Source organism: Oryza glaberrima, chromosome 3, assembly GCF_000147395.1.
Source record: "Oryza glaberrima chromosome 3, OglaRS2, whole genome shotgun sequence".
In the NCBI taxonomy this organism is placed as follows: Eukaryota; Viridiplantae; Streptophyta; class Magnoliopsida; order Poales; family Poaceae; genus Oryza; species Oryza glaberrima.
The window spans coordinates 3,765,335-3,783,928 of record NC_068328.1 but is presented as its reverse complement, the minus strand read 5'-3'; the positions used below and the strand labels follow the sequence as shown (position 1 = coordinate 3,783,928).

Genomic DNA, 18,594 nt, shown 5'->3' with positions numbered 1-18,594 from the left:
CAAATGCATTGCATAGTCGCACACCAAAACTTTGTTTTGTATGGCCTCTCTCGTTCCATCTCTATCCCTCTCTCATCACCTACACTACTCGTAGCTCTCTCTTTGCATTCATACCATTCCAACCAAAACACACACACACGCATATGGCCATATATAGCTCGCACGTATATAAACGTCAAAAAGGGTGGCTCTTTTCGTAGTTCGAGCACCAATCTCCTAGCTATAGCTAGAGCTTTTGCTTTCTTGCTTGCAAGCTACAGACTCCGGGAAAGATCAAAGAACCTTTCCTTTTGGTGTGTGTGTCTCCGAGCTTCATCTTGCTTTCGGTGTCTTGGGGAGAGAGATCGAGATGGACATGAACAATGGTTGGCTTGGCTTCTCCTTGTCTTCTTCCTCGGCGAGGGGTTATGGAGACGGCTGTGGTGAGGGAAATGGAGGTGGAGATGGAGATGGCTCGTGCTCGTCGCCTGTTGCAGCTTCACCTCTCGTGGCTATGCCGTTGCACTCTGATGGATCTGTGCACTATGATGCTCCAGGTATGATCGAGTATGATAGTTGAATAGGTGTATACAAGTGTGTTTGATAAAAGTTCAGGAAATTTTGTGATTTGTTCCTTATGATTTTACCTCGAGGAAAACCTAGGCTTTTTTCAATCATGTTTTCAGCAAAGATGAGTTTGTGTTCAATGCTCCTTTCCCCTTTTTTTTTTTGTAAGTATGTCATATTGTTTTTTTTAAAGATAAGTACTCTTATGTCATATTGTGAATTTGTTGTTCTAGAAAGAAAGTTTGCATGTTCATCTTGTCCTCCTCCAGCTTGCTGACTCGCTGGTGGTGTTGTGGTGCATATATATTTTTCTTAGTTAAACTAGTACTGGTAGATGAAATGCCGCAAATGAGAGTTCATCTATGTCATTTGGAGAGATACGGATGATCTCTAATTAAAAGTTCAGAATCTTCAGATATGTCCTGTACCTACTAGAACTTGCTCTTCCAAAGGCACTTCACTTTGTTCACTTTATTTTGCACTGTACTTCTCAACTGGTCCTGAAAGTGGTATCGAACGTAGGTCTGCATGCAAGACCTCCTGGTCCATCGCATTTTATGTCTTCAAATCACCAGCCCTTTGATCTGTACAGTATTTGCTAAAGAAAGGGCAGCATGCATGCAGAATGATTTCCGTTTGTTTTTTGTCTCTTGTTTGTACCGGCACTGTGCAGATTGGAGGCATGCAGAGGCCAAAGACCCCAAGCTTGAGGACTTCATGAGCGTCAGCTACAGCAACAAAAGCAGCAGCAACCTGTACGGCGGCAGCAGCAGCAGCAGCAGCTGCGGCCACGCCGACCAGATCAAATACCATCATGTCCATGACGTCCAAGCTTTCTCGACGCCGTACTTCTACGGCCATGGCGGCAGCGGCGTTGGCATCGACATCAACATGAATGCGCCACCGGCAGGCTGCACAGGCGTCCTGCCGGACCACCGACCACCTCCGCCGCAGCAAGACCATATCTTCCTGCCTCCCCATGGCCAGTACTTCCTGGGCCCACCGAACCCAATGGCGCCGGCGCCGATGTACAACGCCGGCGGCGGCGGCGGCGGCGTCGTCGACGGATCCATGTCGATCTCCGGCATCAAGTCGTGGCTCCGGCAGGCAATGTACGTGCCGGAACGGTCAGCGGCGGCGCTGTCGCTCTCCGTGCCGGCCGTTCCCCCGAGCGAGGCGCCGCTGCCGCCGGCGGCGATGCCGGTGGTCCGCAAGCCCGCTCAGACGTTCGGGCAGAGGACGTCACAGTTCCGTGGCGTCACCAGGTTGGTGACGACATTGCTGCTTCTCCATTGCTTCCGGCGTGTCTCACTGATCCATGTCTACGTGCTTATCATTTTTTTCAGACATAGATGGACTGGAAGATACGAGGCTCACTTGTGGGACAACACTTGCAGGAAGGAAGGCCAGACCAGGAAAGGAAGGCAAGGTGAGCCATATCATGAGCAAATTTATCACCTTTGCTACTATTACTATCCACAATGATAAACTGAATGATTGCAACTTCTACTTGGACATGTTACTGACATCAACCTTTGCATGCTCTTGTTTCTGCAACTCACCAACGAGCAGTTTACTTAGGTAAGATATCACTACTCTCATTGGTTCTAAAAGTTCGCATGCAACTTAGGAGTTTCCACTAGTAGAATTGTGAACATTGTTCTTTCCTGCTTACTGCTTCCTGGTTGTGCCATGGCTGTTTGAAGGTGGCTATGACAAGGAGGAGAAGGCTGCAAGGGCTTATGATTTGGCAGCACTCAAGTACTGGGGTCCAACAACTCACATAAATTTTCCAGTAAGTACAGTTGGATAACACATCGCATTCACTCCATTCCTCTTTTCAATTCAAGACAATGGAAATAAAGGATCCAGTAGGGGCCGGTTCGTTTCGTTCCTGCGTTCTTTAATTTGATTCTGATGAAATGTTAGTACAAGTGTCCAGTAGATGTTTCATGCTTTTTCTCTGTTCTCTGAAACACTGGGCTGTGTGGCATTCAGTTGAGCACTTATGAGAAGGAGCTGGAGGAGATGAAGCACATGACAAGGCAGGAGTTCATTGCCCACTTAAGAAGGTACTGTAGGTCTTTCTACCCTTCTCTTCATATCAATAGCACCACTGAATGACAGAGATGCAAGAGTGCAACAAATTTGTGATTCGTTACAATATTTAATAATCAAGATCCTACTACAATAATCCATGATTTGTTACTCTGAATTCTTTTCAGAATCCTGAACTTGATCTTTTTTGTTTGAAGTAATCTGAACCTGAAGTTCACTGCTACTAGTACAGAAACAAAATTTGTAGTACCACCTAATCTGACAGCATGATTTCACTCACAAATGCATCCAAAATTATCAAACATCCGTGCACACTTGCCAACGCTGCGATAACTTACACAAGTTTTCTCTGCCAAATTTATTCTTGCAGGAACAGCAGTGGCTTCTCGAGGGGAGCATCCATGTACAGAGGGGTGACGAGGTGCCGTGCCGCTACCCCATATCTGCAGACTTTTTCATCAACCAAGAACTTCTGGGAGTTCTGAAGCTCTGATCTCACAAACAAACGCACACACACGCATCGCTGCATCGCATCGATCGATCTGCTTGCAATTGCATGTTTTGTAATCTCTCCTGTTGCACTTGCTATCCCCATGCATGCAGGCATCACCAGCACGGGAGATGGCAGGCAAGGATTGGGAGGGTCGCAGGGAACAAGGACCTGTATCTCGGCACCTTCAGTAAGTTTTGTTTCAGTATACTTTTGTTCACATGCATACTAGTACTACGTAATACTCATGCCCCTATTGCTAATCTAACTGTAATCATGTGATCATGTCAGTATTTGTAGTACTTTATTCGTACCATTTTAAGTGCAACCATAAGTTTTCGCGTCTAACTTTGTAGTAATTTTTTTATTAGATGATAAAACATGAACAATACTTTACTCGTGACTTATGTTTTTAATTTTTTTAAAAAAATTTTCAAATAAGACGACGATCAAAGTTGAACGCGGAAAATCATGTTTGCACTTAAAAATAGGACGGATGAAGTATTACATATTCTTGATGTTCAAAACGCGAAAGTGAATATATTTGAATAGTACTTTACTCGTGACTTATGTTTTTAATTTTTTTTTAAATAAATTTTAAATAAGACGGACGATTAAAGTTGAACGCAGAAAATCATAGCTGCACTTAAAATGGGACGGAGAGATGTTTAGTTCACATTGAAGTTTGGTTGAAATTGGTACGATGTGATAGAAAAATTGTGTGTGTATGAAAGGTTTGATGTGATAGAAAGTTGGAAGTTTGGAAAAAAAAACTTTGAAACTAAACAGGGCCATATCTTGATGTTCAAAACGCGAAAGTGAATATATTGTGTCAGGCCAAATTACTTTTGGATATTTTTGCCTATCGTTTTCTGGATATGGTTTGGTGAATTGAAAACGCGGTGACACCGCGCAGGCACGCAGGAGGAAGCGGCGGAGGCGTACGACATAGCGGCGATCAAGTTCCGCGGCCTGAACGCCGTGACCAACTTCGACATCAGCAAGTACGACGTGAAGCGCATCTGCTCCAGCACCCACCTCATCGGCGGCGACCTCGCGTGCCGCCGCTCCCCGACGCGCATGCTACCACCGGACGCTCCGGCCGGCGCCGCCGGCGTCGACGTCGTCGTGGCGCCGGGAGACCACCAGCAGATCAGCGCCGGTGGCGGCGGCGCGTCCGACAACTCGGACACCGCCTCCGACGGCCACCGCGGCGCGCACCTGCTGCACGGCCTGCAGTACGCGCACGCCATGAAGTTCGAGGCCGGCGAGAGCAGCGGCGGCGGCGGCGGAGACGGCGCCACCACCAACTGGATGGCCGCCGCCGCCGCCGCGGCGCGCCCGGTCGCCGGCATCCCGACCACCGTGCACCACCAGCTCCCGGTGTTCGCGCTGTGGAACGACTGATTTTTAATTCCATTCCCGCGATCTCTGCTAGTACAATATTTTTTTTCTACTGTGCCGCACGCGCGTCGTCGTCGCACGTAGTAGTGCGTGGTTAGCGCCATACTGCCATGCATGGTACTAGTGCTTTTGTGCACTAGCGGCGGGAGACTGCTACGCATGTGACGACCGGACCCGGGGGCGCGTGCGGTGCGCGCATATATATTGATGTGAGCCCAAAGCTGTGCAGGGCGTGATGCATGCGTGTCTCACGGTTGGCATCTTCTCCCCCCGAAGGTGGCGACAATTTTGCCGCATTTTGTAACGGTTTTAACATGCATGCTCTATATATGCGCTAGCTCCACCGGAAGCATACGATTTCTCCGGATTTTTACTGTATTTTATGATGGCGAAACTGAGTAGTACTAGTAGTAAAATCTTGTCTCGACCAGTTCCTCCAAGTAAAACACCTGCAATTTGACATACTACTAGTAGTAGCTCGTTACTACTGGAGTACTTCAGAATATGTTGGCAAACGGCGAGACCACGTCGTGCCATCGAGTAACGGTGACTAGTTTGCTCGTACGTTTCGTACGTACGAGCATCTACACAGTCGTTCAAGCAGTACTGTAGCTCGTACTACGTGTGTTGGCATGCAGTCGTACTACTCGTAACGTACACAGAGGGAGACCCTGAAGAACCCCAACAAAACGCAGCAGGTAAAGCGAGGGACTCGTATACGGGAATCGGGTTTTAAATGTGCGTGCCAAAAGTGGCAGCACGCAGCACCTCGTCCAATCCACAAAAATAAGTTCACTGTTGTCGCACAGTGCAGCTGCACAGCAGCAGCTAGCGCCTGCGGCCGGTCCGGCCCGGGCACTGCCGTGTCGTCGCTGCAGCCGATGCTGCTGGAGTACCTGCCTGCCTGCAGGAGACTTGGGCCTTTGCACCTGAAAGATGCCAAAAAGAAAAGGCGATCCTGTGTGTTTTTTTTCTTCTTTTGTCTGCAAGGAATTGACCGGGGGAGATCTAATCGAGAGGGGACGGTGCAGATCAAAAGTCCCACGCATTGCTGCAGCGTCAACTTTCAATCGTGTCCGTTGCAGACAAGAAATCTCCAGGACAAGATTCTCTCCTGGTCCTCCGATTGGATCAGTAAGTACACCAGCAGAGTTATCTCTAACCTTTTCCAACGCATCGAAAGAATTTTACTGTAGCTATAATAATCCATGATTAGCGGATGATTACTGTAGCATCAATGTAGCAAAATCATGGATTATTATACCTCTTTAGATTCGTCTCGTAAAATAACCCAGGGGTTATAGAACGTGTTTTGTCAGTAATCTACGTTTAGGCTGTGTTTAGTTCAGCGCAACGTTTAGATTTTGGTTGAAATTGGAGATGATGTGATTGAAAAGTTATATGTGTATGACAGGTTGATGTGATGGAAAATGACTGAAGTTTGGATCCAAACTTTGGATCTAAACACAGGCTTAATACTTCTAAATAGTAAGATTTCGAAGGGCTATTTAATAGCCCTGAGGAACCAAACAGGACCTTTATTTGTATCCGATAGATGTAACGTAAAATTCTTTCAGTTTTTGGTTTGCCATGGGTGATTCTTTTTAGTTCATGATACCATAAAACAGATGATGTAGTTCTTAAGTTATGATGTGATACCGTGGCAACAGCGGCAAAACGCCAAAACGAATAAGAATCACACGTCTGTTTGGTTTAGCTGACACTTTTTTCCGGTTGAGTTTTGGATGGAGATTAATTCGCCAGAAGCAATTTACTTCTCAATGTTACTACATGGGATTCTAAGAAGCGGCTAACTATCTTGAATGGTCATTTCCCATTCAGGATTCGCTACCAAAAAAGGAAGTTCGCATTGGAGTAGGAATTTTGCATGCTCGATTAGAATCTGCAAGCTTCAAGTTTTCAGGTCCATGAACAGCTCAGGCAGATGTGCGTTAGTGAGCTTCGTCCTGCCCGTGAGCCCACGCGGCTTTTTCTTGGACTTGTTGGGCTTTGGTGGATATAAAAGGATCTGGGCATCTGCTCTCCTCTTGGCTGCGTTAGTCCTTGTTGGTTGGCCATTCTTCTGGAGCTCCTTAATGTCCAGCATGTCCCGTGGCAGCAATATCGAACGGGCCAGCTCCTTCAAGTCATCGTCGAACTTGATTTTCGACATTGGATCAATTTCGGGGTACACGACGCCTTCGTCGGATTTTGTGGTGGACGCCACCAAGCAGACGTCGCCTGAGGCTTTGAGAGCCTGAAAAAGAACAAAAAAACAAGTTAATATCATAGGGAGCGCACATTTGTTGAATTCACTACAGATGATCAGTTCATCACATGCAAACAGTATGAAAATAATCTTCTATCCATATAATAAATCATTAAAATCAATGTCAGGGGAATGAGTACAGGGATTAATATAGAACAGGGTAACAGCACTTGAATGCGCACATAAGGAAGGATAGTTTCAATTTATAACTTGTTTGAAAATCTCGAGTCTTTGCTACACTAGGTCTGCTGGATTTTCAACTACTACTACTCTGAGTTCAGACATCATCACAGCATGCAAAAATAGTTGAACTACTTCCTCCGTTTCAGAATGTAAGTCATTCTAGAAATATGAATGTGAGAAATGCTAGAATGACTTACAAGGGAGTAAAATACTAGTAGACAGAGATATCAGGTTTCAAAGATTAAATAACAACACATTACTCACCTTAAGATCTTCCAATACAGCTAGATAAGCATCCTTGATCTCCGCGACAGCAAGACCGTCAGGAAACTTTCTAATCAACGATAATAGTTTATCTTTTCCGTTCACACCATACTTGGACTGCAAAGATGCCAACAGTAGGTTAACATGAGGTTGATTCATGAAATGTGTTGGACTCATTGACATGGCTAGCAAAATGATGCACTTACCTTGTAAGAGAAAAGGTTGCCGTCAAAGTGTACTTTCGGATTATTCTTCAACCTGTCAAAGACCTCCTTGTTGCCATGAATATGAACATAAGTTGCTTCATTTATTTGATCTGCAGTTAAAGCCTGTCTTGTCTGCAGGTTTAAGAAAAACAGGGAAATCAGTTCAGGTAAAATGTCATAAGGCCAAAAGTTCAACTCTCACGATCAACTTTTTGCTAAATTACCTTTTCAAGCAATTCAATTACTATTTTGATCTGTGCTGCAGCAGGAGACTTCCTAACTGAATTGATGCGCTGCAACCTCTCTGTATCATCTGAGAATTTACGCTGTGGTGGTTTTGCTGGAGTGGATGGACCATTTGTTGGTTGAACCCATCGAGTGATATTTGATCTTGGAGTTGAAGCTTGGTTTGCAGCAATACTGGATAGAGTTGTCTGGCACCTCTCCTGCTGCTGTCTAAATTTGTTCAGCCGCTCATGAAGAGCCATCTATAAAGAAATTTAGCACGATTTAGTTTAGAACATTGCAACCATACATATATAAGCATGAAATAGAAAACAGAAATGCCCGCATTATCTGAATAAAACCAAGATTACAAGCACTGAATATTGTACATCTGCAGACACTAGCGAAAAGTAACACGCACACAAGCATGTTGAAGCAGCAAGTAGACATATCACAATATAACATTTGTTTCAATGTGTATCCAAACCCAATACATCAAGTCCATTTGACTGGCAAAAATAAGTTCCAGTTGGTGCAAAGAATCATTATCCCGACGGTTTCCTGATAACCATTATAAAATACATTTGGTGCAAAGTATGTGTCCTTAATGAAGCCACATTCTGTGTTCCAAGGCACATTGTAGTCAAATTTGTGTTTTACAGAGTCAATTAAAAGATCAACAACCGATGACGGATGGTGAATCATCCTGTACAAAGCATCAAACATCAAACCCAAAAGGATTTCAGATTCAGTAGATACACAAAATTTTGGGAGATTCAGGGAGGGATTCATCAGATATCCCACAAAAGGGTTTCAGATTCAGGAATTCAGAAGCGGCAATTCAAAGGTTGGCATTTGATCATCAACATTTACCTTGATAAACGAGTTAAATTTTTTAACTAGGTATGTGCATCCCCCTAACCCACCTCCATAACCAACGAGGTAAAAGAGCAAAATCGCCCATGCCCAAACAAATCTGAGCGATCCCCTCGTTCGAATAAGATTCGACCATATTTGATCAAATCAAAACCCGCCAAAAATTTCACCGTACCAATCGCAGCTCAGTTCTAGGCGACCCAATTCCATTGAAAGAAATTAACCAATTCAGGTCAAATCAGTCAATGAGAGGAGAGAGCCCCTACTGTATCCGCGACGGCGGAGCAGACCCGGCTGCACGGACGCTTCCTTCGGCAAGATGCCGGCGGCGGAGCGGAAGGGTGGGGCCTCCCCTCTCGGCCGCGGAGGCCTTGCCGGCGGCGATGCTCACGCAAGCCTAGGATTTGATCGGCGAGCGGTGGGGGGCGAAACCGACGTACGATTCGCCCTCGCCAAAATTTTTTGGTCTCATCTCACGCCCGGGTCCAAGCTATATAGGCTGCGTGACTCGGGAGGCAATCCGAGTCGGTTTGGCCTTTGGAGAGGCAACCCAAGTCGGAGTGGGCTTTGGAACTCAATGCTATGTCGGTGATATTTCTGGGCCTTTGGGCCTTGATGGCTGTTTGTTTGGGCCTCGTCTATTACTGGACGGAAAATTCCTACTCCAGTTTAGAATGGGCCTTGATGGAAATGGCCTATGCTGTCAAATTTTGCGCTATCATGTCGAGCGCATCCCATTTTGTAGAATCTAGCTATTGAATCCTCTATAAACGTACATAAAAATTCCTACGTTGGCCGCTAATCCCTCCGTCAAAAAAAAAACCCCTACTAATATAACCCCTCCTATTACAACAAACTAGCATGGTGGCCCGCGCAGATTGTACGCCTAGCATCATTATATTCTCTCATATAATAGCATATATGTTTTATCATTATATTATTCAAATATATTAAAATGACAACATAATTTTAAATTTTGCAATAACTTTACAAAACTACTAATGTGTAATATTCATATTGTATTTTATATATGTTTAGTTATTAATTATTTTTAATATCAAATTTTAGTTATTTGTAAATTATATATATTCCTATATGGACTCTAGACTCGTCTTTTAATATTTTTTTTAATTCCGAATTTTCTGTAAATTGTATTTCTATATAGACTCTATGCTCTTCTTCCAATATTATTTATTTTTATTTCTGAATTTTTATTTCTTCAAATTGTATTTCTATGTGGACTCTAAATTTATCTTTCAATATTCTTTAATTTTTAATTTCGAATTTCAGTTACTTCTAAATTGTATTCCTATATTGACTTTAAACTATTCTTCCCATGTTTTTCTTAATTTTGAATTTTAGTTATTTGTAAAATGTATTTTTATACGAACTCTAAACTCTACTTTTAATTTTTAATTTTATTGTGTTTATTCCAAATTTTAGTTAGTTTTAAAAATCCTATATGGACTCTATACTCTACTTCTATATGGACTCTAGTCTCCTCTTCTAATATTCCTTATTTTTTAATTCTGAATTTCAGTTATTTCCTAATTGTATTTCTATATGGACTCTAGTCTTCTATTATAATATTCCTTATTTTTTAATTCCGAATTTCAGCTATTTCTAAATTGTATTTCTATATGGACTCTGTCTTTTCTTTTTCTCTGATTGATGTGAGAATTTCTAGGCCATGAGAGCGAACGTGGAGGCTCCTTTTTCTATTACTTTAATAATATTATATATAGATAGATATGGATAAAAGGATGTTTAGATTCGTTGTGATGATCTCTTCTAGATTGAGTTTTTTTTTTTAAGACGGAGAGTACCTAACCCATACAATAAAAGTAGACCAGAGGTTGTTCATATATATCTAAGTTTGTGTAAGGTTTAACCGAAAGGCAAGAAGATAATGAGGAGCCGAGGATAATAGGAAAAGGAAGTGCCGCACGTGGGAGTGGTTGTTGATGCGAGCGTGGGCGACAGTGTCAGACGAAACTCGCGGGCCGACGCTGCAACAAAACGCATGATGGACTGCTTTGTTACAGCTAAACATCTGAAATTATTACGATGGCACATGATGTAATGCCTTTTAGTTTGCTCGATATGCAGCGGATGTGCAGTGTGCAACAAGTAAGACAGTCAGCAACAAATTGCCTAGTTGTAATCGTCTTTGATTTTGAAACGAATCAATCAACCGAGTAGTAGTATGCTTCAGAGAGCTGAAACTATATATGGCCTGCTCTGAACAAATCCAGCCGCGCGCCGTCCAACTGCAGTAAAAGGAGTGAAGAAAAGAGAAAGCGGAAATAGTGCATACTACATGAAATCCTACCACGCATCGCACGTATTTTGATGCGAATGATGCTGCCCTGCTCTGGTTTTCTTGGATCTGTTGCTTCCTAAGCTTCTTTCCGTTTCTTGGGATTCGTACGATCAGCCCAAGGGGCCAACATTGGCAACCGATGAACATGCCGCGATCATCGACAGAGATCTGTAAGGATGAGCATGTCTGACTTTGAATGCAAGATTCACACTAAAATGTTCAGTCAAGTATAAGTAGCTATACATAGTACTATTACACAGTTTCAAGCTAAACATTATTATTGTTTTTGTTTTGCTTTTGGTCACCTTTGATCAGTTCTCGAAGCTAATAAACACACTAGCATGGTGATGTCTGGATCTTCAGAATAATGTCCATCTGTGGAGCCGGTTGTGCTTGGTTCATCAAGAGATCAGGCACTGTAGATGGTCAGGCAGGCAAAGGCAAGCAGCCAAAGACGGACAGACACCTGAAGGAGCATCTCTCATTCTGTCATTCAGTCACTCCTACTACTACGTGTACTACAGTAGCAGGTGAGGTGTGAGCATGGCTTAGCGTCAGAACGCGGATGATGCGTGCGTGGCTGCCCACCGAAAAGCAAAAGAGAGATCGATCGAAAGAAGCGAAAGGGTGAGAGGCCTTGTCCGTCCGCGGGCGGCGTGCAACCGCGCGCGCGGGATGCTCGCTTTGCGCGCTCTCTCATGTCTCGTGTTTTCTCATGATGGATCGTGTTTTTGTCTCGGGATCACCACCGCCGCGGCCTCGCAACCGCTCGTCGTCTTGGCTATCCAATCCGATCCAACCACACACGGCCACACAGGCCTCGGCTCGATCGGCTGTACCAGCTGTCTGCTCTGTTCTGCTCCCATGTCTCTGCCGCTGTCTGTATCCTGCTTGCTTGCCTCTCTCTCTCTCTAGGACTTCGTTCTTTCTTTAGCTTTGCTCATCTTTTCGCTTTCTCTGATCTCGAAACCGTGTACATGCTCCTCCTAGTTTATGGAACGGGAGGAATTAATCATCTAACCTCAAGTCTTGGCTGGCTCTATCCTATGGCAATTGGCAAGTCACATGGGACCAACACATGCAGCAGCAATGCACGCACGAGTGGCTGAACTCTGAACTTCTGAAGAAACCTGTGCAGCTAGTGCAATCTGTGTTGGTTCCGTTGAGTGCGTGCGAGGACAGCCCGCTTCTTCGAAATTTCGTGCAGTAAACGGATCGCTCTGCATTGCAGGGGTGTCAAATCTAGTGGTTTTTCGACATCGCCGATGTGCTCTACCATATTTAGTCGTCGATGAAAATGACTGCGGAATGATGACAGAAACCGCACAATGCCATGCCATAGTGCACATAATCCTTCTCTTTTTTCATCGATGCGTATGATGTACTTCACGGGAAAAATTCCCTTTTGCATCAAAGATTTACACGCTAGTCACATGCAAGCAGGAACCAGGATGCAGGCCATGCATTCAGCTCAGAGCCAGGTGGCTTTCAGTTGCTTTGCAATTCTCCCTTCACGTTGCCTGTTAACCTTAAAGCTCATGCCCATGTTTTACAGCTAACTGAAACTGTCCTGTCTGTTTGATCGTGTTTCGGTACATGGTTTCAGGGACCATATGATGGTCATATAGATTTAATCATGGCCCCTTTTTTGCACTTGCGTCTCTTAGTCTCTACTAAAATAACAGGGTTCAGATTAGCACGCAAGCAAGGGATTTGTTTGATTATTAGTTGGCCCCTGCTTTTTTTCACCATAGCTTGTTCGTGAGCAGTAGACAAAACGCACGAAGGAGAATCATTCCAAGGATGGTCCAGCATCTACAGTACTACTCCACAAGACTACTAGCCTGCAAGGTAGTCAATGACTCCATGGCACCTTTTTTTTTTTCTTAAAACCGGACATTGCATTATTGCATACCACTATAGTTTTTGCAAGTTTGCTGATAACAGCTTGGTAACTAATGGAAGATCTTACTAGTATCTTAAACTACGGCATTTTCTTGACAAAAATCATCACAGCCGCAATATAATTCCAGATACTAAATATATATGTTGCATCCTAACTATATATCGAATATATCCTTGCGATGATCCATCGAATCAAGAGAAAAAGAGAGTGGAGTACGTACTGCATGTCTGCATGTCGTCCATCCTGAGCTGATCGGCGACAAGAAAATAGCCAAACTTAGTGTCCACTAGGGAGCAAAGCGATCGCGACGAGATCGATGGATGTATCGAGCAATCTTCTCTAGCCGCCCCACTGCACGATCGAATTGAACTAGCTTGTTGCTATCGGCCACACTAGTACCTGCACTACTACCTGGCCATCTGCTCGACGTGCCGATGCATTGGAATATCTGATCGTATCTGCAGACATGACAAATCGATCCTTCAGGCTTCAGGCGAATCGGCACTGAAAAGTGAAAACTGCAATGCGCAACGCACGCGTTCTTGCTTGTCGTAGCTAGCTAGTGCTATTTGAAGAGATTAATCTGGGTAAGTTTTCAAACAACTACTCGTTGTTTGAAACCGAGCAACAACTCCAGGATAGAAATTAGAATCCTACTGACAATCTTCACAGATCAAAGATTTCCAAAGTTCCAACCACCACGTAAGTTCGAACAACTTTGGACAAAAGCAACCGAAAATATTTAGTACGTGCCCGAACAACCGACCCAAAGGGAGCCACTGCACCGATAGGGCGGACCACCCTATAAGGTCTCGAAAGAGAGCCCTAAAAACAAAAGCGAATTAAGCCTCGAGGTCATATGATTAATCAGCTGTGGATGGATCAATCTGGCGACAGGGACGTGCTCATATTCTCCCAGAGCGAGTAGCAGATTACTCCTACAACCACATGCCTGCGTGCGTGCGTCCTCCGATCCCCAACGCCTTGGTTAATTAATCTGTTAAGAGCCAGCGAGGCTAACAAGCAAGCACCCGTACGTGGGAGTCTCGTGCAGACGAGAGATCGGATAGGGAAAAAGCGGAGACAACGTGGTACGTGGTACGACCCGCGCGATCCTGCACGCACCCGTACGTGCGACGCCAGGTTGGCAGCGGTAGGAGGAGGAGGCAGAGGCACACGGATATGCCGCCTGCACCGCTGCCCGGTCGTGTGCGCGCTGCTGCGCTTGTAACGTGTCCGCGCCGCGGCCGACCGCGGGTGGAGGCAAAGGCTGCCTCGGCAGGGCGCGCGATCGGTCGATGGATCGATGGGTGGATGAGTGGATCAGTGGATGGAGGCATGGAGCGAACGAGAGAGAGAGAGATCCCTTGGGGCCTTGCGGCAACATGCGGTTGCCGCGCGAGGCGGCAGAACGTGACGTCGCAGCAGCCGCTTTAGCTTTGGCCGAGAGACGGACGGACCCCCACAACCCTGTAGGCTTGTACTCCTGCATGCCACTAACATCTCGCTTAATCAGCATGTCCCACTTTATTAAGGTTGCTCGTAGATAGGTTGGTTACTCATCACAGGGTTTTCCACTGTTCATGCCTCTCGACCTTTAAGAATCCACGGGAGTGGTTTTTGTACCGTGTGTTCTGTCTGTCTGCTCTAGGATCTGTCCAAGCTGCTGCCATCGCATTGGTTTGGTGGTAGGAGTAATACTAGCCATCAAGAACCAAACAGAAACAGCATACGAACAAAACGTGAGTTTTTCTCTATCTTTGTTTTAATTTTTTTCGTTCATGAAAGAACAAAAAGAGAGAAGTCGCAGTATGAAAAGCCGTGCGCTGGTGCGACACTGCAAATCGAGCAAAAGAACAGCGAGCCAGGAGTAGAGCTATAGGAGTAGTACTCCATAGCAGAGCATCCATTTTGTGAGCTCTGGCCCAGACGATCGCCAATAAAGAGTCGACACACGCGCGCCCGTTAAGCACCATGCATCACATCCAACATACTAACAAATTAACAACCCATGAGACCAAAATCCTACGAGAACATCATAGCGCCCCCTCCCTCGAGTCGGACCATCACGTCCAATCACCCCCAGTAGCCAGCGCACACCAACATCCCCAGCATTTCCCACTACACTGAACCTGAACCAGCGGTACATCTCAGAGCACCATACTCCTACGTGTGGCGAGGTAGACCACTTACATTGCCAAAGTGCCAAGCCGGAACACATCAACTCATCAACAAAGGTGATGGATAGATAGCCCAACCGAACCCGGCCGGTGGTGGTGGCCTCGCCACCGTTGGCCATCACCTCCGCTAGGGAAGGCGAGAAGCAGGGGATGAGCAGTATCCCCTATCAATCGCCCGGATTTTGTCAGCCCAACCAACATCCTGCCATGGCGACGGATGATGGAACGGGTCTAGCTTGTCGCGCGACACGTCCGGGGCAAACCACAGCTCGGTGTGCTTGTCATTGCTGTACATGCTGTGCTGCCGCCGCGCTAGGAGCCCGGGCGCCCTGTGCCTGAAAAGGACGGCGGCTGTGCCGCGGAGGCAGCCTCGCCGTCTGGTCTATTCTCGTCGCTGTCCCCGGCGACCGGTGGCCATGCTCATATTGTCATATTGGCACAGGTATAAGCGTGCCCGCACTGTGAGATATAGTCAGATGGCCCAAGTCGACGCTTGGAAAAAATTCCGCACTTTTTTTTTTTGACAAACTAGAGTAGTGTCTCGGTCTTACAATATCGTTACGGCGGCGGCGTTGTCGTGCGTGCGTGCGTGCTTCGATCCACCGTAGCACACACGCACACTGCCATCGCACTCAACCCCCGCGTGAACGTGTTAATTTTATTTCAGGGCCGGGTTGCTATCGCCGATGCGGCTGTGCCCGCTAATCACGCGACAAGTGAGTCGTGCGTCCAAATTAACAGTACGTAACCCCACACGAAACACACCAACAAAAACTGGCAATCGATCACTAAATTTGAAAACAACACACATGTAGATGAACAGCGAGAACATGCCAGAAAACATTCTCCCGGTGACGTGCAATCAAAATCCCTTTCGTTGATCTAGCTAGGCGCCCGCCTAGGCGGCCACACGCTATGAACTGGTTAAATGGGAGAGGAAGTAATAGTGACAAGCTGGCGAGATAGGATAACAGTATAACACAGCTCAGCTCAGTGTGCGTTATACTACGGGGGCCAGCAATGCGTGTCCTACCAAGCACAAAGATATGTATAATCCGTGGTAAAGATTAAAATTGATTATAGGAAGTATGGGAATCTCATGCTTTGCAGCTTGCATGCACTCCCTTTTAATTAGTTGTGAGCGAGTACGTACGGTGCAGTGCATTTGGAGGCGATTAGATTAAGCAGATAGATACATATATACGCAGTGCAGTACTAGCAGCAACTAGTATTAGCAAGCAAGCAGCTTTTCGCAGAGAAACGCCGCACCGGCTTGGCTGCGGCCCCTGCAGGCGGCTACATTCTCCCACTGTTTATGTTTGTTTATCTCTTCATTACCAGTAGTAGCAACTAGCAATGGAGATTAGTGTTTTCTTTTCCCGTTTTTTATTTGGTCGATGGAGCACGAAGTGGCTCGAGATCGGCTCACTGCACCGTTCGCCACGTCCATCCGTTTTCTGTGCCATAGGCAGGCCCATAGCAGCAGGTCGGTGTCTGTGGATCAGAGCGGTGAACTCCCGTCACCGTCACTGCTGCAAAACGACGCAATACGGTGTGTGTATGCAGAATGAAGCCCAAAATGGTACGAAACGAAACGGAATACTCGCACTAGATTACTGCGCTATAATTAGCACTAGTACTACTACTCCCAGAAGTTATTGCCGCTGCTGCAATGCATGCGTGCTCACGTTTTGGGTGGGTGAGGGACAGAGGCAGAGGCGACAGTACTACATGCGTCTCGATCGCCAGAGTTAAATCTTGCGACGTCGTACTCTACAGGGGGAGCTGCAGCAGCGCGCGGTAGTATAGTTGCGTTTGCGTACCCTTCGATCTTTGATGGGCGGAATAGAGGAACGTCTGCACCATCGTAATGTATGGTATAGGACGACACATTCCCATTCACCTCGGTCTGAAAAAAAAAAGAAGCTGAAATTCACTCAGGTATATGGACTGATTAGCAGAGGTCGTGGCAGTGTCAATTGTGAAGAAATGATAAGTTCACCGGCGGTGAGGGGACGAGAAATAAGGAGAGACAGGGAGAGAGACGGGATGGCCCCATGACCCCCATCACCGTCACCCGCACGCCCAAACCGAATTAGCCGGGCGCCACACCCCCGTTTCCACCACCCAAGCTTCCCCTTCCACCGCTATATCTTCCGCCCGATCTCTTCCCCTCTCACCCTTCTCTCCTCCACCTTTCCCCAACACGTACCACCAACTCACCGCGTACCAAGCCACCGGCTCAGCAGCAGCAGCTGCCATTTCACAGAGGCATTGGTTGCTGCTCTCTCTTCTTGGCGTTTGTTTCCTATGGAGAGGTGGGCGGCGCCCAAGGTGACGGCTGGTTCGGCGAGGCGGTACGTCGCCGACCAGCCGTCCTTCTCGTCCACGCTGCTCGACGCGATATACAAGTCGATGGACGAGCAGCCGGGTCACGGCGGCGGCGCCACCGGGGTGGAGGCGGTGGCTGCGGCGGCCAAGAAGCAGCACGAGGCGGCCCTGCACTATGGGTACTACTACAAGCCGTCGCTCGCGGGGAGCTACCGGGCGCGCGCGCCGGGTCCGCACGCCACGACGTCGAGCTCGTCGGAGTGTTCTAGCTACGGCGGGTTCTCGTCGTCCGAGGCGGAGTCGTCGCACCACCGACGCCTCCGCCCCATCCGCACGACTGTCCCCGGTGGTGCGCCGGCGCCCGCGCCGGAGAAGAAGGCCAATAAGCCCGGGGCCTCCATACGCGCCAAGCTCAGGGACCTCCGCAAGCCGGCTTCCCCCGGCGCGCGCCTCGCGGGCTTCCTCAACTCCATCTTCGCCGGCAAGCGCGCGCCGGCCACGCCGCCCTCGGCGACGGCCGGGGCGGAGTCCGCGTGCTCGACGGCGTCGTCCTACTCCCGCTCCTGCCTGAGCAAGACGCCGTCGACGCGCGGGCAGGCGAAGCGGACCGTGCGGTTCTTGGACAGCGACACGGAGTCCCTGGCGTCGTCGACGGTGGTCGACCGCCGCAGGGTGCCCGTGGAGGCGGTGCAGCAGATGCTGCTCCAGCGGATGGAGATGGAGAGCGACGAGGACGACGACGACGACGACGAGAGCAGCGACGCGAGCTCCGACCTGTTCGAGCTCGAGAACTTCGCCGCCATTGCTCCCGCCGGGGCCGCGTACCGGGACGAGCTGCCGGTGTACGAGACGACCAGAGTGGCGCTGAACCGCGCCATTGGCCATGGGTATGGCCATGGACGGAGCGCCAGAGTTGTCTGAATATCTTAGTTGGAATCAACCGGGCGAGAGGGGTAACTGTAAAATGGCGGTGTAGTAACTGTAAAATGCAATTAGTTTGGGATAAGTGTTCTTCCCTTTCTTTTTTGATCTCTGGTGTTTTCTAAGGCTGCGTTCGAGCGCAGGAGAAAGAGAGAAAGATAATTTTGTTTTCCGTTCGCATGTTTTCTGAACTACTAAACGGTGCGTTTTTTTTAAAAAATTTCTATAGTAAAGTTGTTTTAAATAATCATATTAATCTATTTTTAAATTTAAAATAATTAATACTTAATTAATTATGTGTTAATGGCTCACCTCGTTTTATTTATCTTTCCAACCTCCTCAATCTCCTTCTTTTCAAACACAACCTAAGAGATTTCTTGTCTCTTTGGAGGTGATTTGTGTTCTTAGATGT

At 47.0% G+C, this 18,594-nt stretch overlaps 3 protein-coding genes across 3 annotated transcripts; 2 read left to right on the top strand and 1 right to left on the bottom strand.

Moving 5' to 3' along the window:
- The first annotated feature begins 99 nt into the window (after positions 1-99).
- On the top strand, positions 100-4,857 carry LOC127768092 (AP2-like ethylene-responsive transcription factor AIL5). The gene is made up of 9 exons (XM_052293615.1): positions 100-536; positions 1,220-1,811; positions 1,893-1,975; positions 2,119-2,127; positions 2,253-2,341; positions 2,545-2,618; positions 2,975-3,025; positions 3,208-3,284; positions 4,011-4,857. Exons 1-9 carry the CDS (start codon positions 350-352, stop codon positions 4,499-4,501), a joined length of 1,653 nt encoding a protein of 550 aa, XP_052149575.1. The 5' UTR covers positions 100-349; the 3' UTR covers positions 4,502-4,857.
- A 1,309-nt stretch (positions 4,858-6,166) lies between these two features.
- Positions 6,167-8,972, bottom strand: LOC127768194 (uncharacterized). The gene is made up of 5 exons (XM_052293732.1): positions 8,788-8,972; positions 7,645-7,908; positions 7,421-7,552; positions 7,215-7,331; positions 6,167-6,755 (listed from the first exon to the last, which is right to left on the bottom strand). Exons 2-5 carry the CDS (start codon positions 7,906-7,908, stop codon positions 6,411-6,413), a joined length of 858 nt encoding a protein of 285 aa, XP_052149692.1. The 5' UTR covers positions 8,788-8,972; the 3' UTR covers positions 6,167-6,410.
- An 8,057-nt stretch (positions 8,973-17,029) lies between these two features.
- Positions 17,030-18,354, top strand: LOC127765727 (protein BIG GRAIN 1). The gene has a single exon (XM_052290672.1). The coding sequence runs from the start codon at positions 17,241-17,243 to the stop codon at positions 18,180-18,182; it is 942 nt and encodes a 313-aa protein (XP_052146632.1). The 5' UTR covers positions 17,030-17,240; the 3' UTR covers positions 18,183-18,354.
- The last annotated feature ends 240 nt before the right edge of the window (positions 18,355-18,594 follow it).